The sequence below is a fragment of the Photinus pyralis genome, unplaced genomic scaffold, assembly GCF_008802855.1.
Source record: "Photinus pyralis isolate 1611_PpyrPB1 unplaced genomic scaffold, Ppyr1.3 Ppyr1.4_LG5, whole genome shotgun sequence".
Classification (NCBI taxonomy): Eukaryota; Metazoa; Arthropoda; class Insecta; order Coleoptera; family Lampyridae; genus Photinus; species Photinus pyralis.
In genome coordinates, this window is record NW_022170596.1 from 9,479,359 (window position 1) to 9,504,073 (window position 24,715).

Consider the following 24,715-nt stretch of genomic DNA (forward strand, 5'->3'; position numbering starts at 1 on the left):
GAGGCACGATACGATACTGTAAAACATAATTAAATGTAATTAATGTTTTCGACTTTTGGGACAATGCTACACGCAATCATTATATTGGCATGGTACATCTACTTCCGTTGACCGATTATCAAAAACTCGTGCAGAATTTCGTATTCTTGCACCTATAAAGTGTAGTATTAGATATTAGATATAATGCACTGTTGAAATCGAGAAAAAACATGGAATTGAAGAAATATCACCAGTTACTTCGGTATACCTATTGCCTTACTTTCATCTTTGATCTATAATTTATGAATTCGTTACCTTTTTAATGGAAATTGTTGGCCGGGACAGTTAAAAAAGCAAACAATTGAAAAAGCTGACCTAACGGTGATAATCATCTGGCCCTGGTGAAGATGTAGCTACAGCCTCCCCCACTTCAACGAACCGTGTCTATAAATATAGAGTTTTGCAAAGAATCATTTAGTCAACATTATAATCTCGAGTAAGACTGTTACGGTTGTTTACAATGTTAACCCGTTCGTTGCTAGTCTGCGTACTTTTTACAATAGGACATTGCTATTTTGAGTAAGTTTTTTGAATATTTTTGCTACTCAAAATTTTGGATTTTTTTAAAAATTGCATGGCATTGTTAAAACGAAATTTTCTCAATAAAAAAAGCAAAGGTTCTGCTCTTCTAGTTTCAATTTTATTGTTTCTTGTAAACAATCGTGTTAGATCACAAAGAAGCTTCAATCTCATTTTGGTATCGCAACGCTATTTTGAAGTGTACTTTATGTAACACTGATGATTGCTCTCAAAATTGGACCGGCACGATTGGATATAAAGAATTGACACTAATTGTTATTTACCTACATAGGCAGTCGTTTAATAGTATCAACTTTTAATTCATTGTAGGTAAGTAACCATAATAAAGACTTCGAAAGTAAAATGTATGTCATGTTAATTGTATAAACAACCGTTAGAAATTTAGAACTTTGATTTTTGTATGCGCTTGCACCTTTCACCAGAATTGCATTTTCATTTCTCAACAACTTTGCCGAGTTAGCCGGATTTGCGTTTGTACAATAATTATAGGGTACCTACGCAAGGTAATACCGTGGCGAATTTGGGAATGGGTTATCAGAAAAGACAATTTTCCGTGTCAATTGGAGCAAGGCCGACGATATGCGTGAGAAACATAAATGGGAGCATAAAAATTAAGTTTTTGACTGCAATACTTGAACTGCATTATTTTCTGCCGGCTTTGTACTCAATACGAAATAAAGCTCTTCGTGCCGGTTTGCTAAATGTTTCGTTACAGTAAAAATGGTGACTCACAATAATTAGATTTGATTTCATTACAAACGTAAACTTGTTTAATAGCTTATTGTTCGTGGTTTCTTTATCGACCTTACCGGTCAATGGCACAGTGTGCGAAGACTTTATTTTCATTTGCATTACAATTTCGCTGTGGGAGTTTCCTACTTTTTTTAGAAACGTCTCCTGACTGTGAACCAGATGTTTGTTTTATTATTCTGTATTTAGAGCTTTCTCGTTTTATCTTCTAATTTATTGTGGGTACCACACACTCAAAATCGCATGGTAAAAAGCAGATGATCAATGAGTTAGTTTCCTATAAAAGGTGTTTTATAAGCATACACAACAATATATTTTTCATTAGCAAGGCTGTCATCATCGGAGACAACTGAGCTCAGCTCCTGCCAATTGACTAAAGAATTGTGAAACACGTCAACTTTGGTTTTCAATGGGACATTCCTATACGTAAAAATCAACTCCTTGTCAGTCACCCCCTCCCCACAACAACCTCCAATGTCAAAAAATTCAAATTGAAATAAGAGTGACACCTTATTTGAAAGGTCTTACAATTCTGTATCCAACCCTGTAACATTTTTGACCTAGTTTTTGACGACAAGCTCATGCCAGAAAAAATAAAATACCCAAAATCGTCATGAAACCTTCATTTACCAGATTAGGTACTTTTCCTGTCATCTGCCACTTTATGGAGCGCCTCTGTTAAGTTTCTGGCCACACCTGTCACATTGGTAATGTCTATGGGTACGTTCCACTTAACGCCCGCAACGACTACGACGCCCGGCAGCCGTTCCACATAACGACCACAGTCGTTATGGTCGCAATCGCGACGTCAGATATGACGTCATTACTAGCGACCGCAACGAGCCCACGGCGCTCGCCTATCGTGCCTGGGTCAGCGTGGGCGTTCTAATTTTATAACCTTACATTCTTGACAGGAGACATTTCTAGAGACATTTAACTGTCAGACAATGATAGTTTGAACACGCATGCGTTACAAATTTTTCGTTTTCGCTATGGAGAAAATATAATTACGTGTTTCAGAACGTAACCTTGTGGTGGACATTACACTATGGATGTTCTACATGCACAAACTGGTAAGTATATCTGCTGATTCCTGAATGTTAAAGTTATTTGTTAAGGAACATTCTGCTTTAACACAAGTAGTTTGCTGCAAAGTGCTTTACCAGGGAATGCGAATGAGACATAAATGGTAATGCAACGATTGATGAAAATGAGAATGCACGTTAGTTTTGAATGAAGAAGAGAAATTGTTTTCGAAGCAGCATTCCCACAAGAAATTCTGGGGAGAAGTGTTCATTATCATCGTATTAAGTATGGCCGCAGCATTTATGATAGAAATTCAAAAGTCGTCTTCAATATTTTATTAACAAGAAGCAATATCTTGTGTAAAGCGAAGAAGTATGTGTCAATAATTGGTACTGAAAAATAAAAAAATATTTACTAACTTAATGTGATTTTTGAATTCATAATCCACCCCACTTTGTATCCTTTACGCATTACGATCTCCTCAACGGCATCCATGTTGGAAAACTGTTCACTCACGCGTGACGTCACACAGTACTCAAAAGCGTTCCACTTAAGGTTTCGCCCACAACGCCTCTAAGCTAGTGGAACGACAAAACAGCGGTCGTGGTCGTGATCGTTACGGGCGTTAAGTGGAACGTACCCTATAATGACTCCCGTCATCACTGACATATTGACATAAATCAAAAGTTCTATATGAAAATTGAAATTTTATATTAAGATATGATTTCGGGTAAATTTAATACAAAACTCGTCAGTAAAATCACTACTTGACTCGGAAATTAAAGGACTCGGTCCCAACCTCGCACTTCAATATTTTCTCACCAGTAATGTGCATTTTCCTTACTTTTTTGTATTTTGTAAATAACTATTTTAGTATTCAATTCCAAAGTAGAAGTCTACTATTTTTTTTTCGCTCTCAATATTAAACGACTTTTATCACTACTCTGTATAGGACTTTTCACTCAACGATAGGACTTAAATTTAAAGGCATAAAGAGACAGATGATGGGGATTGGCGCATCCGTTCGGAAAGTATTATTGTATGTATGATGTATAATGTATATGTTACGCACAAATATCGAAAACCCTCAATGACGAAAATACGCACACAATGCATGATGGCCCGAAGCTAAATTACCAAACACCGAAATTAATTATTTTTACGTGTTTTGTTCATTTGAAGAATCACCATAACATATTCAAAAATATAGTACATTTTGAAAATAACAACGTCATGTAGACGTTATTCCGGTCTAAAGACCGAGATGGGACATCCTGTATATAACAATATTTCAATTTATTAACGTTTATAATTTTGTATTGCTGTCCGTCTGTCCGTGTGCACGATAACGTTGTGTAGAAACTTCTGAATCTGATCGCTTTGAAAATTGATACACATGTTCATCAGGATCGCTATTATTTTTCGGCTACGTAAACTAACGGGCCAAAAGGTTACAGCCCAAAAATTGCCCAAATCTCCAAAAAATGGTTCCTCATTTTATAATTCTTCTTTCTTGTTACAAAGAACATATGACTGTCCGGTTTTCTGTGTTAGTAAATATTCCTTAAGCCTCGGGAAACTATGCAGATAAGTAAATAAAAGTTGCGCATGCGCAACACAATTTTTGTATTTGCGGAATCTCAATTTTTTTCATTTTTTAAGATATTACGATGTGTTGTAAAAATGTGTGAAGATCTCGAGGATGGTTCGGTATTCAGTTGTATCGGATTTTACAAGTGTAAATCGGAGGATTATTTACGAATAGGCACAGAGGTGATTTTATTTGAATTTGAATTTTCGTATTTGTTGTTCGTTTTAGAATTGTTTGTAATTCAATTCAATTGCCTTTAATGCAATACACTTGTGGTCGAATTTGCGTATTTTTTAATAGGTTCATTTAAGGTTTGCGATAAAAACTTTTGATATAAGGTGAAAGTTAATTAATTTCAAAGAAAATGCACATCTGGTGCTGGTAACAAGGTCGTAGGTGATTCGAATTATTGCGCATTATTTCCGCGTGAGTTAGAACGTTTGGCGCGTTCTTTCGAAGCTGGCGTTAAGGGTAAAACCGCGATGGTCTGTAACTATCGACCACCTGAGTGCGGGGTAATATGTCCAAACAAGGTTTCTTTCAGGAATTTTGTTTTAATTTTTTATTTCATGTACGAGTATTTCGGAATAAATTTTGCCATTGTCATTCAATTAATTGTGTGTTTATTCGAACCCTTCCGGATAGAGTTTTCATGTCAGTTTTTTTCTTCTCGTGTCCAAGAATTGTGTCAGGTGGTAATTAACATTTGTCCAGTTAATCCTTTGGAATCTTCGGAAGTTGATAGAGGATACTTGGTCTCGCAAATGGGCATTTAGGTTAATATTGGGATTTTTCTTTGTATCAGTTGCCGGAAGTGTACGAGGAGGGATTATAAAAATTCTAAGTTTTAATTTTGATTTGCTTGGGCTAGCTGGGCAGGTGTTTTGTGGGCGGACGATTTTTTCCGGATATCTCCGAAAGTAGCCGGAATTTTTTCAGTTTCAAAACTGCAATTTGTTAAGCATTAAAATACGCAAGTTTGCCAAATTTAAACTATCTACCTATCTCTTAGAGATCCCCGTGGTGGCCCTCGAATTTGAATCAGCCTGTATACGTATCTATGCAGTGGTGTATTGGTAAATTACCGTAAGGGTATGCAGGCGTCGATTTAACCGGGGGGTATATGGAATCACAACCTGTGTTTGGGAGGGGGGGGGGTTCCCAAAGGAATTCGCGTACACTATTTGCGAGCATAGGAGGAATATTTTTTTTGATGCAGTGTAATCTGCTGATCAATGCTCTTGCCACCAAGACTTTATGCCTTGCGTTATGCTTAGGGGTTGGGTAAATACGAGGGTAAATACAAGCTGCAAGATACCGTCTCCACGTATTCTTATCAAATTTCTAAAAAAAACTTGAAAAGACTCCTTATAAGTTTAAGATTCTTTAAGATCCTGAAAACTCGCAAAAAGTGAGCGATCAATTTTTCGCCTATTTTGAATCCTTCGACTTCTTCTCTTCAATGGCGAATACCACAATCCCCGATTGTCAATTGTACAGTACTCTTCAAATTTTTGTCCAATATTTAATTAAATAGGTTTTCCGATATTATACACTGGGATAGGAATTTGATTATTTCTAACAATATTGTTAACACTTTTATGCGGTTTTTTTTAAATTTTTGAAGTCTGTCAATGGAGTTTTTGAAAATAGAACTCTGCTGTGAGAGGCGACTGGATCAAATTATTTGATTTAAAGCTACTTTTACAATGCAATTGTTTGTAACCCCCCCACGTTCAACTCCCCTCGGAAGAGAAGAAAAAATGTACAATTGAATTGAAAGTTTACTTCATAAAGCTCTAATTCACCAGGGATCAAAAATATACCTGGTAGATACTTTGTAGTTCGGTTTTTGAGTGTTAGGATTCGTAAACTCCCGAAGGTAACTGACACATTCTTTAAATTAACTGTGATGCAAGTCTAGATTTTGTTCTAGACATCCTGTATATAGGTAATCTTTTTTTGTTTCACAAAAAATGCTTGCGTGGGGTTTAATGCAAAATTAATTAAACAATACGAAAATAAATTGTTTACTGTTACACGTGCTTTTTAAATACTTCGAATTTATTGTTAATATTAAAATTATTGTTTAATTATATTAAACAATTTAATTTTAATTAAAATGAAAATATAATTAGTGTAGGAGTCAATTCTACTTAACATGGATTTATTCGAATATGAATCCAATTTTACGAATCGACAAAAAATTATCACTATCATAAAAAATGGGTTTTGCAACGCGCGCGGTGTTGCCATTTTTCGGCGAATAAGGGAAGTAGATTTCCTTACTCGATTTTCTTCTTTCCCCCTTCATAATTTTTTAAGCATTTCGAATTTTCTCAAGTTTCTTAAATACATTTCCAAAACATTTGTTTTTCAAAACTTTCGGCGTTCTCTGTGCGCTATAGTGCATTCCACAGTGACCTTTCAGTACAGACAGGATAGGGCTATGTAAATCTTATGACACAATGGAGCTCAGTGTTGCGTGTTTTAAGTTGGCCACTGCTGTTTCTGAAATCTGTCAGTTAAACGAAACTGATGTTTAGGTCTTTCAGGTAAAATAATATCCATAAGCTGAAAATATATGTCTGGCATCACTGTTCTCCATAAGAGCCTGCACTGAAAGGTCACTGTGAAATGCACTATAGTAGCCTTTGAAGGGGAGTCGAAATCTGACGAGGGTTTTAAACATCCAGGAATGGGCCTGAAGGACTTTTTATTGCTTTGGAAAGCCGTTCAATGTTCTAGGAAGCGTTTTCAAGATTTTTGAAACCATTTAAATTGCTTTGTCTGATCTGTAAAGGTAGGAGTTTAGAAGACGTGAAATGGGACCGGAAAATCGTTAGCGCCCGCACATTCGGCACCCCTCCGCCACGTTCTCCACCAACCACAATCTACTATTTTTTTTATCGTGCCCGGTCAGGAAAACTGAAATGGAACCAACGCAAATTTGATCACTCGCGTCTGTCTCATCGCAGCGATTTGCTATCTATTCAAACCCGTCTAGCTGTTGTCATTAATCGTCGACATTACCAGTCGCATGGAGCGGTACATGTGAAACAAGTGTAAATTGTGCACAACTCTTGTGCAGATAAAGGGTATTTTTAAATCGAAATAGTTTAGTAAATGGTTGGGTTTAAGGTTGGATTATAAGGTAGTAGCAAAGAGTGGTTACTCTTTGGTAGTAGCATGCTATATTTATCGATGTGTACTTTCTTGGTTGATGATTAATGTGGAGGGGGCTCTTCGCACATAAACATTTAAAGGACGCTTGGCATACATTCAAAATCTACCTTATATAATGCAAGAAGGATCAAGCCCTTTGGAGAAATTTTTCGAAATTTTGCATTTTCCCTTTGTAGGTACCTTCCCACAAGATTTTCGAGATATTCACAATTAAGTTTTGACACCACCAATAGATATGTCTCGTCCTGTCGTTCTACCTCGTCTTTATGAGTACCCTCTTTCGACACTTCGTATTCAAGATAGTCGCGTATGTACTTTCCTCAGACAAGCCGTTTTCGAGATATTCGCTCTTGAAGTTTTGACACCACCAATGGATATATTTCGACCAGACGTCCTGATTGCTATTTGTGAGTTAGATGTAAAAAATTATACTTATACCGGGGATCACGACTAATTTTAATCTAACTTTGGTCGGCTGGCTGGCTGGCTAGCAGCAAATTCGGGCTCGTACCTACCGGGGCCGTGTAATTAACAAGTTTAGGGACGGGGTAACATATGATGTGCACTCGACGACATATGGGCGTCTTCACCGAGCGTGTGATTATCTTTTCCACGTGGTAATTGTTCAGTTTTTTTTACTATTCTACAGTTTTGGACTGAGTAGGTACCGACAAAGGGAATGTGGTAGCCTTCGACAAGATCATATTGATGGTGGCTAATAAAATACTGATCTGTCATACACAAATGCGCTGAAGTCCCTTCGATCTCACACGAGGACTTGGATAATTTTTGGACCATTTTATATACACAGTTTTATCTAAAAATATTATTATAACGGAAAAAAATGCATAAAAGGCAAAATGGCTTTAACTGCCTATAAGGTTGAGCTCTAAGAATTTTCAAATCACAAAATTTTCAAGTAACTTTTGAACCTCAATAAATTTAAAAAAAAATGGCACCTCGTATACGATGGTCCTTTTGCAGATGACAATGTTGCTACAGAAATACGTTGAATAAACCCCTAAATCGGATCTAAAATAGCAGCAGACCACCTCGGTGTGACCCTACAGGGTCATTGGATTTGACCCATTTTTAATAGGCTTATTACATGTGGCATGCTGTGCAAAGTTTGAATCAAATCGGTCCAAGCGTTTGACAGTTATCGTGTTCACAGACGGATGGACAGACGGTCGCCTTTGGAAGTTCATGTTAAAGTACGATTTCCCGTGTAAACAAAAATTCCAAAGGTTCCTCGACAGCAACTCATTTCTGATCGCATAGTACAATCCTCCTTCAGTGATAATAAAAATAGGCGACGGTTGGTATGCATTAGAATCTTGTCGACGGTAAACACAACACTTCTTTGAATTTTGAAATGAGTCAACATGTATTGGAACGCTGTCGTTTCTGGTGTATCCTTGTATTTTAAAAGTTACGAGCAAACCACCATTTTATTAATATAACGATTTGGGGTTAACGAGTTTGACACAAAATTTGGAAACACTTGGTTAGATTCTCGCAAGTAGGAGAAAGCTTCACTACGTAGACATTTGCACGTTAGTGTTCTATTGAATTTGTTCTAATGCGCCAATTAGGATACGAATAACCAGAGTTCAATTCCTTTTTATTTTGGTTCTCGGCACCAAACATATACACAGCAGTTTTATCAATGGTTTCGCGATAATCTGATTTTTGCTACGTATATAAAACGGACACGTTAGAATTTATTAACTTCAAACTTTCTTCTCTTTTAACGATAACTACCGGAACTCGCGCTGTTATATTTTACGTTCCAAATACAATCAGCGGGCGTGACGGTGGTCCAAAAATCGAATATGGTTCAAAACTGTATTAAGGGTCTCATTTTACTAGGAAACCTCGATACCATTCTTTATCGCGAATTAATTACAAAAAAAAATTAAATGCAAATTTAGAGCTACCGTTACATAGTGTTTCTCATTTTTTTGTTGTCAATCCTGCGTAATTTTAAGATTGATAATGCTCAAAACATCTGAATTGAAGGATAGATAAAAATAACTAAAATCTGAACAGGCTTTCCCACAGATACCTAACTGAAGTCGCTAAACTTTGAACCAAGACAATTCATTCTTCGCGAGACGCCTGAAACGTGCCTATTCTCGAGTAAAAAAGTCATGTTTTGCTGTCATAAATTTTGATTTGTGGGACAATTAACCTTGTGCAGCATGCCAAATGGCCCGATGAAGTAAAAATCAGGATTGTAAACTCGAAGACGCTTCATCCTGCGTGATTTTTAATCTGACACTTTCCGAAAACATGTTCCTTACGACTGTATTGTTCAATTTTTATGGCCGATTTTATTGCGTGTGTGTACGCCGAACTTGATTTAGGCGTGAGATAATTACACATGGAGTACATTATATGCACGTAACTCCAATCATTTTTATGACCCTTTTTGTGCGTTTTCAGATTTATTTCAGGAAGTGCATGGAATACAGTAACGCGAACTGTTTTTCGTGTCTGTACATAATTTTAAACAACGGTTCTTGTGATTAACACATACAATCACGCTCTTTCGTAATTGTACTTTAATTACTCTCGTTTAATCCATTTTCGCGAAGAGGACAATATTAAGATGATACACACCTGAGTACAGTTACATGGAATGGAGATGGTCCAATTTTCTCGTAACGGTGGTATTTGTAGGTGTTGACAATCGCAAAGGGAAGAGTTGACACGATTGTTTCCTTAATGATAATTAATAGCCACGATTACGCCAATAATTAAGAAAAATGTGCTTATGTTCCGTTAAGTCAATTACAAATTTATATGCAAGTGAAGCTTTTATTACGAGCTGGAAGAAAGTCTTTGAACTATGCACGGTTTCCTTTTTTGCGAAATGCTCGAATCGTATTACTTATTTTATTACGATACACTGGGTACAAAAATCAGTGCTCAATAATCACAAATAACCATAATTTCGTTCGCAAACGAAAATAACAGTGATATTGCGCAAATGTGTATGTATTTCCAGTCGATACCATTCATTTCGAAAACAAGATAATCCTTTTCTTTAAATTGATATGGCCCAAATTTGACATTTACTAAAACAAATAGAGCATTTACAGTGAGATGCTCATCTAATTATTTAAGCTAACGTAATTGATGAGATTCGTCCAAAGAACGTGATTGAACTACTTATCCTATTGCCAAACTTAGAAAGTTGTAATTCTCACACAATTCCTGATTTACATATAAATAATAGATTTCTCATTTTCAGAGATTATGGCAACGTGCCCGAAAATCCCTTCTCACCCTCCCAATGGAATCTAAGATTGTTTCCGGAACTGTACGCATCCGAATCTAAGAAGGAGTTTTCCGCTGAAGACAGATCAATCGAAGATTCGGAGGAACGCGAACAGCTGGGTCCCGATTACAAAGATCCGGTAAAACCGAAGGATGAACCGACGAAATTGTCTCCGGCGCCCTACAATCCTTCGGTCATACCGGGCGGCGTCGTCGACGTCGACGCCGGCGGAATCGGGCTGCCCGACGGTTTCCCCGATTTTCCGGACACGTTTGGATTCTCCTCCTCCTTTGGCAACAGAAATCCGGACAACTTCTTCGGCCTAGGAGGATTCTTCAGACCGTTCTCCGAACAGAAACGTTGGTGGAAAGGGTAAGGCTATATTAATTAGGTGTAATTGGTCAGAGCAAATTGCCAGGAAACGCGCGACTCATTTGCCTTTTCGCAATTAAACTATCATGCGGAAACTGCTTTAAATCGGTGCTCTAACGTAATCAGAATGAGGTCGCTCTATATTTTCGTTGATTTTTTCTTTCATCTTTAATTTTTGTTGAGTAACTATTGCATACTGAACCACAATTTATATCTTATTAGTGACGGATTAGAGCACGATCGTGATGATTTTCTTCATTCAGTGCACTTGGGGAATGCCCAACCTTTATTATCTGTCATTATCTGCGTTTCGTCAACTAGTTATTTTATGACTAATGTTGACCATTTGTGTAATCGTATGTCAAGGTTTTTAAGATTTTTTGTCGTCTTAGTGCAGCAATGTAATGCTGATTTCCATGGGATTTACCTTTCTGTTTTGACACTATTGCGCGACATTTTTGTTTTTGCTATGACTTCTGGCTTAGTTAATGATCCAGATACACGATATCAAATCGCAAAACCCTGAACTTTTTTTCAGGAATGTTCCAATGAGTATCCATTGCAGAAAGTGATGAGAACCCCGGAATATCAGGTTTAGTGGTTGAGAAATTTCCGTGCCTATTGCACTTACGTTGTCTAAAGTCTAAAGCTAAACTATAAAAGTAATACCGTATAGAAAAACACTTGGAAAAGGCACATTAAAAGCGACTGACGGGTCAAGGGAGGTAGGCAGCGTTTGGGAACGTTCCTGAGCCGCCTATTACTCTGGCGATAAGCCTTAAGGACCCATAGAAGGCCAATATTTTTCGATAAATAGAAGTAGAAACCCATGTTACCGCTTACGAAACAATCCGCTAGCGCTAGCTTTTAGTTTTTGGACCGAAGTTGAGCTGAGAAGTGGCCGGTTTCTACCTCTAATTAATCTTTTGTTTAAATGTTACAATTCTGAATTTCACGTATACATAGTTATTCAGCCTTTGTGATGTATCAGAAACTTCAAACTTAACGTGCAGGTTGTCTGCCAAAAAACGTTATTCTGCATTATTTGGCATGGGCAAAATGACGTTTTTACAGTAAACCTGCACGTTAAGTTTAACGTTAGTGATACATCATAGGGCTGATTATCATTAATGTAATGAAAACGTTTTGAATATTGGTTAAATGGTATTGGTCAATACCCTGTCAATAGATGGACAAACGTTAAGCCACACATTTAAATATTTTAAATCTATGGTTAAACTATCAACGTTTTCGTTTACGTATTGTTACGTTCACTTTAAGCAAACGTAACAAAATTACACGTCTATTAGGCGCACGGTAAGCTAATAGTAAACCGGATAGGCACTTAGTCTTTAGTAAATGTCAAAATAGGAGAATACTTACCAATAGAGGGAAATTAAATACTTGATAGTAGATAACAATAATTAACGTCACAATCGAGGGTGATTTAATCAATGAAAACAAAAATATTACAAATAGGACACTGTAATATATAGATTTGCGATATCGACATTCAAATTTAAATTATTTTTTAGTAAAAAGAGGATCAACACGTAGTCGGAGAAAGTCGAGGAGAAAGTATTCATATCAAAACAGGTTTTTCGCAGAAAACAACGGAGCGGTACCTAATCGTTAAGTGAATACCAAGCAAATGTAATAGTTACAATTCGATTGTATCGAAAACCAGTGTATAATGAACCGTTATATCAAGGAGTCGTCGAAAAATAAAAATTGCCTTTCAAATTCAGGTCGCAACCTTTTGTGCTCAAAAGGGCGCGTTCAGCCTAATCTGTAACAGGCAACACAAACAAACAAATAAAAGGGGTAGTGAATCGCGCTGCACATAAAATATAGCTGATCAGTATACTAAACCGTAATTATTTGTAATCAATATGAATCAATAATTCGAATGACTTTACACTAGCAAAAGCAAAATTTTGGTCTGACCACGAATTATCTGTATCATCATATGTATAAAAGCATAAACGTGACGTTCAATTCAAGACAAATACTTTACGATGCACAACTAAAATTTCTATATGACAGCAATGTAATCTAATTAATTCAAAATGCAAATCAGGTAGCATGAACAAATTCTTCAGAGTAAAACAAATAACGTAACCAAAAATTGTAGATATCGGCTTCTGGCAAAGTCTCGCTAACTTCAAAACCTAATTTACAAAGCAACGGTAGCTAATATCGCAAATAACACGTCTAATCTGAAGATACAATGTAATGAAACCAACAGAATGGATCTTCGTAGTAATCAAAAAGTAACGTAGACACAATCGGGTCTCGCAAATATGTTTTATTAACTTTTGTCGAAATAATCCTAAACACACTTTCTGAACAGGGTTAAGTAGTAGAACAGACAGTGTGGTACCCTCTTAGGTGCCCACCAGTCTGAACTTTCGCCCCCTTCGCAAGAAGGTAAAAATTTGATCAACCCTTTCGCACGTTTTGTGCGCTTCTTCGCATTTTCTATTTTAATAGCTGTATTAAGAGTATAAGAAGGTGAGAAATGGATTGGCACGTTTTATATTCTCCCGATATAATTTTTGGTTTCAAAAATAGCTGTGTTAGATGTGGAAGAAATCAAAAAATCAATAAACACATTTTCGCGATTTCTGTTCTCCTGGTACAAATTTCGTTTTGAAATACAGCTGTATTAGGAGCGCAAGAAGGTAAAAATTTGATCAACGCACCTTCTCACGTTTTATGTTTTCTTGATAGGAATTTCTTTTTTAAAAATAGCAGTAAGAGGAGCACAAGAAGGTAAAAAATTGAGAAACGTACTTTCTCGCGCTTTATGCTCTCGTGATGTAAAATTAGTACACTTCAATACGTTTTATATACGTTGATGTAAAAGTCTGTTTTCAAAATAGCTGCATTAGAAGGTGAAAGATTGAGTAACAGGCTTTCTCTTATTTTATGTTCTTCTGATACAATGTTTTATTTTAAAAATAACCGTATTAGGAGGGCAAAAAGTAAAAGAATTTATTAGGTAATACCTGATACAAATTGAGTCTTGGAAAATAGCTATATTAGGAGCACACAAAATTGAAAAATTGACTGACACATTTTCTTACGTTTTATGTTTTCCTGACACCAATTTTATTATAAATAGCTGTATTGAGAGTATAAGAAGGTGAAAAATTCATTGACATGCACTTTCTCACTTTTACGTTCTCCTGATATAAACTTTCTGCTTCAAAATATTTGTATTAGTACTCCTATACCGTAGCCATGTGTATTTTCTAACTTGGTTCGAATTCGGCCCTTCGATCTTGGACTGGCGGACGGCTTCGAACTATAATTACGGGGACCTTGTCTACTTCATCCTTACTTTCTCAATGTTGCCAAAATCCGTCTACAAAATGGTGCTAATAGGTTAAAGCGAGCATCTGTAATGGTTAACTGTGTTCATTTAACCTAATCACGCGCATACAGGGTGGTACATGGTAGGAACATAGGGATTTAACATGGGAAATTAGTTTTATGCCCTCCTGTACATTTTACAAAAAACACTGTAGAGTTTAAAGTTGTTTAGAGCTAAAAGGTGCATACAAAACTGTTTTTACATGTTTTATAAAGCCTTTGGTATACCCGCAAATTTAAAAATAAATTTCAACATTTCTGTTATTAGTAGCCATTCATAAAGCAACAAAAGTCATGGCTATTGCTACTAATAACAGAAAAGTTGAAATTTATTTTTAAATTTGCTGGTATACCAAAAGCTTAATGAAACATGTAAAAACAGTTTTGTATGCACCTTTTACTTCTGACCAACTTGAAACTCTACAGTTTTTTCTGTAAAATGTACAGGAGGGCAGGATGTTGCATAAAACTAATTTCCCATGTTAAATCCCTATGTTCCTACTTACCGTACACCACCCGGTATAAAAACCATCTATGAAAACTCACCCGATGTCAAGATGGCCGAATTCGCGCTTCTCAAACTGCTCCATGACATCACTACGAGTAATACTGATTCAGCTGTTTTGGTCACGTCAAAGACATTAAGAATGTGTTATCGCTCGTCGAACTGGCGCTGATAATTTTTCCCAGGCAATTAGCTGGTCACGACGCATCCAGTAGACATTCACTCACAAAATATGGATCACCAAATTCATTGAGAATTCATTGATTTGATAAATTTGAAAATAATAAAATGTAATCCTCTAATGTTAATGGAAACCCCTATATACTTCCTAATACGTAGCACCCAAAGCTGAGCTACCCTAATGAAATTCAACTCTAAACCATTAATTGCCCTTAAAAATAGTTCTAAATAGCAAAATCGCATACGCCCATGTGTCCTAAATGCATAATCTAAAAAATTCAACTTCAACGAATCCCTCAATTGATATGGATTGTCATTAAAATCTGTTGGTGGTGTATTTAGAAAATATTAAATAAAACATATTTAAGAAACCAGTAGTCATTGAATGGGAATTCATATTCAATGGTACAGTCGAAAAACATGTTTTTTAAACGGCGTGGAAAGTTCCCGAGTAGGTAGGTACATTTCCTTTAATTCCTGCTCATCATTTGCCTTACAGAAAAAAGAAAAGCTTTTCTATAGAAAATGTTCTATAAACTGTTCGTTCATACGATAATATACTCGACCAATACATTTTATAAATTAATGCTTTGCTAGTTAAGTCATCAGGAACTATTACCGTACAAAATTTAAATGACTGAAGTCACTTTTCAAATGAACGATGCGGTTCCTTAACACGGGCGTGAGTCCTTGTAGTAATCGAAGGTAATTAAAATTTGCAAACAATGCATGACCGCATAAGGACATTCTATTAGCTAATTAATTAGACGTTCGAAGAATTTTTAAGAAGTACGCCAACAGTTACTCATACAGACGTGGCGTTGTTCTGTTATTATCGTTGAATTAAAACGATTTAAAAGGACGTTTCTATTAAAGTCAATTTAAACAGCGCCTGCAATAGGTATACAAACAAGGCAAACTTAATCAGGGGAAATTATATCAGGATACTATTATTGTTGCACTTGCACATAAATTGTGTAACTGATCTTGATGTTGGGATGGAATGGGAGAAGGTAGGGTTGATTTGTTGATGGAAAAATCAGATATCCAGCCCTTAATGATTTCGAATGTTAATAACTATCGTGTTGCCTTTTGCAATGTAAAATTTCTTTTTATCATTAATCATCACTATTCATCATTCAATTCGTGCAAGACTTCTTTATTTATTTAGCCACAGATCTCATCAGGTTATGGGCCCAGTATTGGCCGAAAATATTTTTGTTGGAACTTCGTTGTGAACGATTGTAACGGAAGTGCGTAGTTTTAGTAGGAGAACTTAGTCGTCTGGGTTATTTGTCATGGAAGTTTTGCGAGTTTTGATAGATAAATTGAAGGGATATTTCAAATGGGTTGCTTGGAAATTCAGTTGAATGTAAATGCCTAAATGGCTGTATAGACATAGTGGAAGGTAAGGCAACGCAATCTACTGAACTGGCTACAGATGCAACGCCCAAGCTTAGCGGATTGTATGAGAAGGAAAAGGAAGCGAGATCAGAGCAAAGGCAAGATCCCCTTTTATCAGTTTTTCAGTATAAGAGAAAAAGAACCTGTGGATTCGATTTAGCTATGGACAGAAATTCAAGACGAGACTTGTAAAGCGAACAAGGTAAAATTCTCAAATTCCTGAATCGGGTTTTGAACACGATGCCTGCCGAATACCATGAATTTATTAGAGTCAGTCGTGAGTATCTTAGGATAATCGAACGTTGGATAATCTTAGGGAGAGGTTATGTGTTGTTGAGTGGCGGCCGAATGATCGAAGCTTCTCAAAAAGTTCTACTGATATATTTTGCCAGTAAAAAAAACTCAATAATAACCCATACAGGGGAATGGCCACGGTACGGGCGGTGGGAGTGGCAACAAGTCAAAGAAGTTTGTCCCTAAATATTGCAAATGTGGCGAGATCGGCCATTGTAAGCGGGATTGTATGAATTCCAAGAAGTCTAAGTCTGAGAAGAATCGGAAAGGGTCTGCGTTTGTTAGCCAATCTGATATCGTGATTTCTTCCAATGTTTAGATTGCAGGTTTCTACTTTTGAGGTGCATTTCCCAGAAAAGTACGTTCAAGTCGGAAATGGCCAATCAATGAAGGCGCTTGGCAAGGGCATTGTCAACATTGAAATGATTAACCCTAAAAAGGGTGATCTTGAGGATGTGTGGTTTCTTTCGGAAGTGGGTAAAAATTTGTTTTCGATGACTTCTGCTCTGGATAAAGGATATTATTCGGTTCTGAGTAGTCCAGAATATAATGCATAAAATGCGGTTTCCCCAATTCTTGTAATTATACTTGCTGTAGCGTTTATATCAAGGCAGTGACGAAGAAACGCCGAAGCAAAGACGACAATACGCGACGCCGTATTCCACACGAATCCCCGCGGGAAAACTTACACTTCAACGTTGCCATTTTAGATAGTGTATGGTTGGTTGCCTAAGTGTCGGTAAACTTCCGATTATCATTACTTTAGTCGGCGATCGTACCTATATAAGAGGAACCCAGAACTATAGAATATTGTACAAGCATCGTGGTAATGATCTTGAGCATTCTGTGATGCGGACTATGGCGGGGACCGAGAAACGAACCGGAATCTTGTTCAAGTACGCTGATGGTTCCATTGGGTGGTCAAGCAAATTGCAGAAATGCGTATTTACTTCTACTACCCAATCTGTTGCAGCAAGTTTGACTGTAGGAGAAGCTATTTGTATCACAAGGATTCTTGATGAAATGGACTGCAAATATACCTACTCCTTTGTTGAAAGTGGATAATCAAAGCGCCATTTATCTAATGAAGAATTGTGTTTTCCACAGTCGCACAAAGCATATTGACATCAGAAGGAAGTTCATCCGTGACATTTTGGATTCTGGTCAAATTAGAATTCAATATGTGGCTTCACATGAACAAGAAATGATTACTGTTTTTTTTGGGGTCAATGGCTAAAGTCAGCTGGACAAGATTTAAGAAACATTTGGGAGGGAGTAGTGTAAATCAATTATATGGCCAATAAAGGCTAGCAATGAGAGTAATTTACCTACTAATCGAATGTTTTTATGGAATTTTCACGTAGAAAATTATAGGTACACATTTTTATTGATATCCCAAATCAGTTTTTAGAAAAACATCCAAACTAGTACATTCTATGCCAAAAATTAACATACAATTCAACACAATCTAAAAAGGGGTAAGATTCTACTCCAAGAATACTCAAAGTATGCACTAAAATATTCAAAAGAAATGTAGTTTAGTTGGATTAAAATATCCCAAATTACCAGCAGCTCAAATTAATCAGTTAATCCGGTCAGAATCCAATTTATTCATGTAGGTAACAATTACTTCTTACTCCGTAATCATTATTGCGGCTTTTAAGATCATGCCGTTCATTGTGTTGTAACGTTATCGCCGGTTTCCCATCTACGCCATTTACTTTTTTCCGAGTTTAGAAATTGTAAAATTCTTACGTCAACCTAAGCCTCGTAGGTGCTATATAGGTAAATGGGATAGCTTTTAAAATGATGATTTAGCATTTTGTCTTTAAGTGAGTGAAAGCTCCTCTTCAATTAGGATGTTATCTTTCCACGATCATTCTTTTTAATTTGTCTACTTATATCAAACTGTTTTCTCTTTTTGCCATGTAACAAGTAGGTAACGTATTTTGGCATGAGAAAGTGGCGATTGCAGATGAATCAGAATAACAAGTTATATTTTTTTTTAGCAAAAATGGAGTCGTTAATTATCAATGTTGATTGTGTGTGAAATGAGAAGTATGACCATTTATAAATTCGATTTGGTGCTCACAAGAAAAATCATGGGTCATTGTAGATTACCAATTAAATTTTGCAATTTACCGCCGCCTTTTGGGAACGGATTCTTACAAATAGTGGAGTCATAACCGTGTGGTTGGTCACGCCACATTTTAGGGAACTTTCGTTTTCAGTTGTCACTACTTCCCTGAATTGCCCCAAGATTTTTGTTGGAAATTTGAAGAACTTGTAGTTTTCAAACATAAGCTTTTTAAAGTAGTGACTAGTTCCCTTTTCCCCTTCCTAATATGTCTAAAAATATCGGAATCTTCTGTGAACTTCCGATCCGCATCTTAGCTGTGCCTTAAACTAAATGTAACCTTTGCCACCAATGCCTGTCGTGTTTAGCTTTCTTATTCCGAGGAATCCTAGGGGATTAATATTAATAAATCCCATAACTCTTTTCATCTCTTTTGGGCTTTGCAAATAAGGTTTCTCTGAGTTTGCGACGGATTCTCACTGCACTTTTAGACGTAGTGGGAAAATCGGTTCAGTCGTTCTGCCGAAATCAATTTTTTGAGTTTTTAACAACTTATAAAAAAATTGATTCTGACCTTGTTTCGATGTTCGCAACAGAAAATCGACTTGTCACTCCTAAAAATTCCATATTATGATGGTGGGCGACGCGCAAAATTTGTAATTTATTCAATCCTAAGCGGAAATGTAAATAAGGTTTCGGAAACGCTTTCAATTTGTTTGTATTATATACCTATATGGCTATGGGTATTACATAATATAGATAATTATTGCAGTCATGTAAGAAATTATTCATTTTATGGATTTTTTCGACGTTTAAGAGAAGAGGATTGTTCTGTTCATACTGCGTCATAAATTTCTCAAAGGTGTTTGTTGTTCATCCAGGAGATGCCCCTGCTTCCTTCCTTTGAACCCTCTCTAGATGAATATGTACATGGTTCCAATAAAGGAGCGGAACAAGTGTCTCCTCCTGAAACGGTCTCCAAAATGCAGGAGTAGTTTCGAGAAATCGGACTCTACCATGACTCGTTAAAGGTGATAAAGAATACTTTATCGACACGAGTACTGAGGATAGTGGAAGCCCCAGGGTTTGGCCACCCCTGCCCACTAGATTGCTGTTGGGGTCTGGGGGGTTGTGGTATGGCTTGAATGTAGGAAATAGAATTAATCTGGTATACATTTTCAATAGGGAAACAATTTGGGTGACAATCTATTTGTCACCTTGCGACGAACTTCGGCACCTAGTTGGCACGCAATCGATGATCTTTAAAATTAAATGGAAAATTAATAAATATAAACTTAAAAGAAAATTACAACTCAATAAACTCTACGGCAGCGGTTACAACGGCGGAACGGTTTACTCACACGCCGCCAAAGGGTGCTGTAACCTTGCCTCTGGTCAAGGTCGGGGGTTTGGCGGATCGGTCTCGGGCAATCAGAATCAAAGTAAACGGAAGCTCCAGGAACTCTAAACAAAATTCAAATTAGCGCCATCTACGGGAAAACGAAACAGTATTCCCTCCTTATAATGAATGGAACAGAAAGTAACAAAAAGCTTACTTTGCAATTAAACGGGGCTGTAGAAATTAATGTGAAAATCCCCAAATTACGGTAACGTAACTTGCCAGGATACAAAAAAGATAAACTTAGGTACTTTTCGGTAAAACGCCAAAAAGCAAAAAGAGCCCCTCTAAACAACGGCCTTACCTTTAAAAAAATTTGGCTATTCCATGGTTTCCAGCCCACACAGCGCATTACTACGTTACTTTTTGCATTTGGAAGGGTTTTTGTACACCACACGTCTAAAGCTCTATCCAGAATCCTTCGCAAACTCTTATTTGGGACGTCCGAAAGGGTTTAAAAAAGTTTCTAGTTTTGTACGATTGTTCGGTGAGCACGGATTTTTTGGTCTATTTTGCCAGGGTAGGTAATCTTGGACTGGATTTTGAGTTGGTCACATGAAAATGTGACAAAAATGCGTAGATCCATCACATCCAATTTTTTTGAATAATTAAAAACTAAACTGGATGTTATGAAACTGGCTTTTCTGTGTATCTACTAATATTTTTACGTTCCAATTGATTGCTGGTATTTTTAAAGGGTGGGTCATGTTCTTTATGGCAGAGAGGTTTCTTTCATTGCATTTTTTTCAGAGAAAACGTTTGTATCGAACGCGAAGAAACTGTAGACGACGAGGAAGAAGAGGAAGACACCAAACAAAACGAATCCGACATTGTCAAAGCTGCCAATTTCTTCTCTACATCAATCAGTCTTTCCAACTGCCACGAGTCACCGTCAAAATACGAATGCGTTACAAAGTAACTTCGATTAATCGTCTCGTAGAAAAACTAAACCATTGCATTTTTGTAGAATTAACAATCACGGCGTTGTTAAAACATTTGTTGTCCGTTACAAGTGCTGCTACGGCTTTAAACGTTCAGATGATTCGAGCGGATGCACTAAACAGGTCAAGTTGTCTCCTCTTCTAACCACAATTGAGGATGTTGGCGGTAAGGAGCTTACGAGCATGATTCGTTCCACCGGATTGGAGGATAAATTTAATTCCGAAAATTTGACGGTCCTCGTACCCACTGATGATTCTATGATTGAGTTTGCTGATAAAATGGTGGAGATGGTGAGCGTTGTGTACTGCACGGGGTAATAAATAAAGGCCGTTGTTGTTGCAGAATCAAGTTCCCGATGCAGTGCGCCGACGAAGACAAGTCAAAAATCCGGTTTCATCCAAAAATTTAGTTTTGAACCATGCCATTCCCGGATTTATTGATCTTTCTGAATTAAACAATGAGGATCTTCTAAGCAGGTACAAGAAAACCGCTTGTGTGTATTGCAAAAATTAACTGGGGATGTTACAGCGCATACGACAGCAAAATTAGGTTCAACTTTTATCCGACGCGAGACTATGGAAAAATGCTGACGGCAAATTGTGTTAAAGTGCGCAAAGGAGATAATTTGGCCACGAATGGTATTGTTCACGTTGTGGATGGTGTACTCGGTCCCGTGACAGAGGACATATTAAGTATGATCGAAGAACATCCCCAATTATCCACTTTCCGTAGAGGTACATTAGGTCTTTTCTAATATCTGAAGATGTTAAAGTGATTTTTTAGTGTTGAAAAATAGTAACCTGGAGAAGAATATCAAACCAGATGGTCATTACACAATATTTGCGCCCACCAATGATGCCTTTGGAAAATTGCCTCCTTTAATGGTTGAAAAACTACTGAATGGCGATGCCTGTACAGCAAGTAAGTCATTCTGTAAAACTTTCCCAATTTCACCATACCTTTTCAGCAATTATTAAACATCACATTGTTGCCCATACCGTTTGCTCAAGTGCGATCATTGGAAACGCTACAACTCATAGCGTCGACGGACAACTTCTCAATCTCCAACGCAGAGACGATGACGTACTCCTATTTGAAAGCAATGCGAAAATTGTCAAAACTGATATAATGGGAACTAATGGAGTGATACATTTAATTGATACTTTGGTAGTGCCAGAATCAGGTAGCTCTTGTTTTTTGTTTAAATTTCGCAAATCTTCATCCTTATTTTAGCGCTCTACATTTCGCAATCATTGAAAAACGAGAACTTCACCAAATTCCAAGCGCTTTTGGACCAAGTCGGTCTTACTGACGAGCTTGACTCCATGAAGAACATTACAGTTTTTGCACCCTCCGACGCTGCATTCGAAAATCCAAAGGCGCTCAAATATATCGAAAGTCTTCAAGAAAACAAGGAGAAACTCAAAGAAATGGTAATGTACCACGTAGTCGAAGGCCACCTTGAATCTTGCGATATGAACAACAATGTCATGCTTAAAACCAAACAAAATGAAAACAGTGTCAGACTTAACTTGTACTCAACGGTAGGTATTTCCACATATTGTTGAATTTTTAATGACCAAACTCTTGTGTGTTTCAGTTGCCAATATTTTCGAATATTATCAATCGAGCGACAGTAAATTGCGCGCGATTAACTGGGTATGATGAAAAGTCTTGCGGTTCGGTCATTCACGAAGTAAACAACATTCTGATTCCCCCCTCGAGAAATTTATGGGACGAAATTAAAAACGATGAAAAATACAGTACCTTAAGTCAAATCTTAAAGGGAACCGATTTGGAAACGGTCTTGAAAGATGAGAAAGTGTCTCTAACCGTCCTCATCCCAACTAATGACGCCTTCTCAAAACTTGATCCTGATGATCTTAAAGAATTAATGGAAGACAAAAAGAAAGCGGTCCAACTTTTAAAGAATCACATTCTGACCGGTACGTAACAAATTAGAAATACTTTATCTAACTTCTTCGTGCAGAGGTTCTGTGTTGTTCGGGAGTCAGTCGGCAAGGTTGGGGCTTCGACACTTTAATCCGCACATTGAACCACCAGCACCAGTCCGTTTCAAGACACGGCGAGCAAATACGAATTGGTGGCGCGTCCGTTTTGGAATGTGACGATCTTGCCACGAATGGCGTTATTCATACAATAAATAAGGTACTGCTACCACAACAAACTCGTTCGCCCGGTTTTGGATTTTTCCTGTTTGATATTTAAACAAAGAATCGTTAATGGCTATTATTTAAACTTTTGTGTGTTTCTATTGAATAGTGATGTTTTATTGTATGACTGAAACTGTACTTTTAAACAGTAGCTTTAGGATTATTACAAATGTGTGTTAATAAAAAACTAGAAATTATTTACTTTGTTGAATATTGTGTTGTGAGGAAGGTATCTTGCGTTGGCAGAAATGACACAACCCTCGAAATATAACCATTGGGATTTGGGATAATGGGCTTTGTACTACTCATATGGTTGCATCACTCGGTAGCATCTCTTGCTGGAACTATATGCATTTTCATCTCTATATATAAAAATGAACCCCTATTTCTTCTGGTCGCGCAATAACTTTAGAAAGACTACCGATTTCATTCATCTTTTTTTTTAAGTTTTTTAATACTGTGTAGAAGGTACTTAACGGCAAGAAAAATGGAGAAAACTTAACAACTATTTAAACATCGCGCGTTTGACGGTGCGACGGCAATTATTTTTAACAGCTACATGGATCGGCATATATCCGTTAAAAAATTAATTGATTCATTTCATAGTGTGCTGTCAATTCTATCGGATAGTTTATCCAGATTTCAGTGAGTTTATTGAGAATCGCGCATGCGTAGGTGGGACGGGCGGTATCTGTACTAGCTACAGCAAATTTTTTGTTATTATTTATTCCAGTCCGAATTGAATTCATACCTAAGAAAGAGAACAACGTCCGTCGGGTCAGCTAGTACTAAATTAAATACCGGGCAGCGGTCGTGCATGTGGTTGCATCATCACTCATTAGGGAAACTGTTGTACTGTAGCTTTAGTACAGCGGGTTGGTTTTGGCAGAGCAACATCAATAATAAGTTATAAAGCTATTATATCAATTGTATGTACATTATATATATATATATATATATATTTTGTAATGGATCAGATGCAATTGACCACTGGTCGTTGGTCATTTGTTTTCTCTTTAGCATTCTTAGTACGGTTTCTTGAAACGACCTAGCAAAATTGGCCAGCACCATGGAGACAAATAATAAGATGAGCAAAAGTTGATGCACAATAACGCATGTACGCGATTCGGGGTTTACACACCATTTCATTCGAGGGAACCTCACCTTGCACCCTCTATCGGCAACCAGCGGAAGAAGACGTTTTCATGATAGCATCCGCCCGTATCTCCAATCATACTGGGACAACCATGACTCCGTAAATACAAAGTGGTCCTGGATTACGAAAGCGGCAACCCCCCGCCACACACAGGATCAGGGTTACGTCAGGACCTCCTATTCCGAGGCCATCCCCCCCGTTATCTCGCCAGAGAAAAAGAGGAAGTCTAAACATAATGTTGGCAACAGGAATCATCAGGGCGAGCACATCAGAATACAGTTCACCTATCGTCGTGGTAGCAAAGAAAGACGTCTTAACCAAAGACGAGAGCTCTAACCTGTCCCAAATCCAGGAAACTCCCCGGGACTTCAAGACCGCAAAGGTATTCTCAGCGATCGACCTCAAATCCGGCTACT

General features: G+C 37.2%; 1 protein-coding gene across 1 annotated transcript; it reads left to right on the forward strand.

The window, feature by feature from the left end:
- Positions 1-444: 444 nt before the first annotated feature.
- Positions 445-23,231, forward strand: LOC116170483 (transforming growth factor-beta-induced protein ig-h3-like). Its single transcript, XM_031486918.1, has 11 exons — positions 445-558; positions 10,392-10,790; positions 20,778-20,942; positions 20,995-21,259; positions 21,312-21,445; positions 21,498-21,703; positions 21,753-21,890; positions 21,937-22,152; positions 22,203-22,513; positions 22,570-22,915; positions 22,960-23,231. The coding sequence occupies exons 1-11, from the start codon at positions 500-502 to the stop codon at positions 23,196-23,198; spliced, it is 2,478 nt and encodes an 825-aa protein (XP_031342778.1). The 5' UTR covers positions 445-499; the 3' UTR covers positions 23,199-23,231.
- The last annotated feature ends 1,484 nt before the right edge of the window (positions 23,232-24,715 follow it).

What these genes read in the sequence shown, in the direction of transcription:
- LOC116170483 (XM_031486918.1), top strand. Translation starts at nt 500, where the DNA reads ATGTTAACCCGTTCGTTGCTAGTCTGCGTACTTTTTACAATAGGACAT. An exon ending in TGGCGATGCCTGTACAGCAA is followed by an intron (nt 21,891 to 21,936) that starts GTAAGTCATTCT and finishes ATACCTTTTCAG; the next exon opens with CAATTATTAAACATCACATT. An exon ending in GACTTAACTTGTACTCAACG is followed by an intron (nt 22,514 to 22,569) that starts GTAGGTATTTCC and finishes TGTGTGTTTCAG; the next exon opens with TTGCCAATATTTTCGAATAT.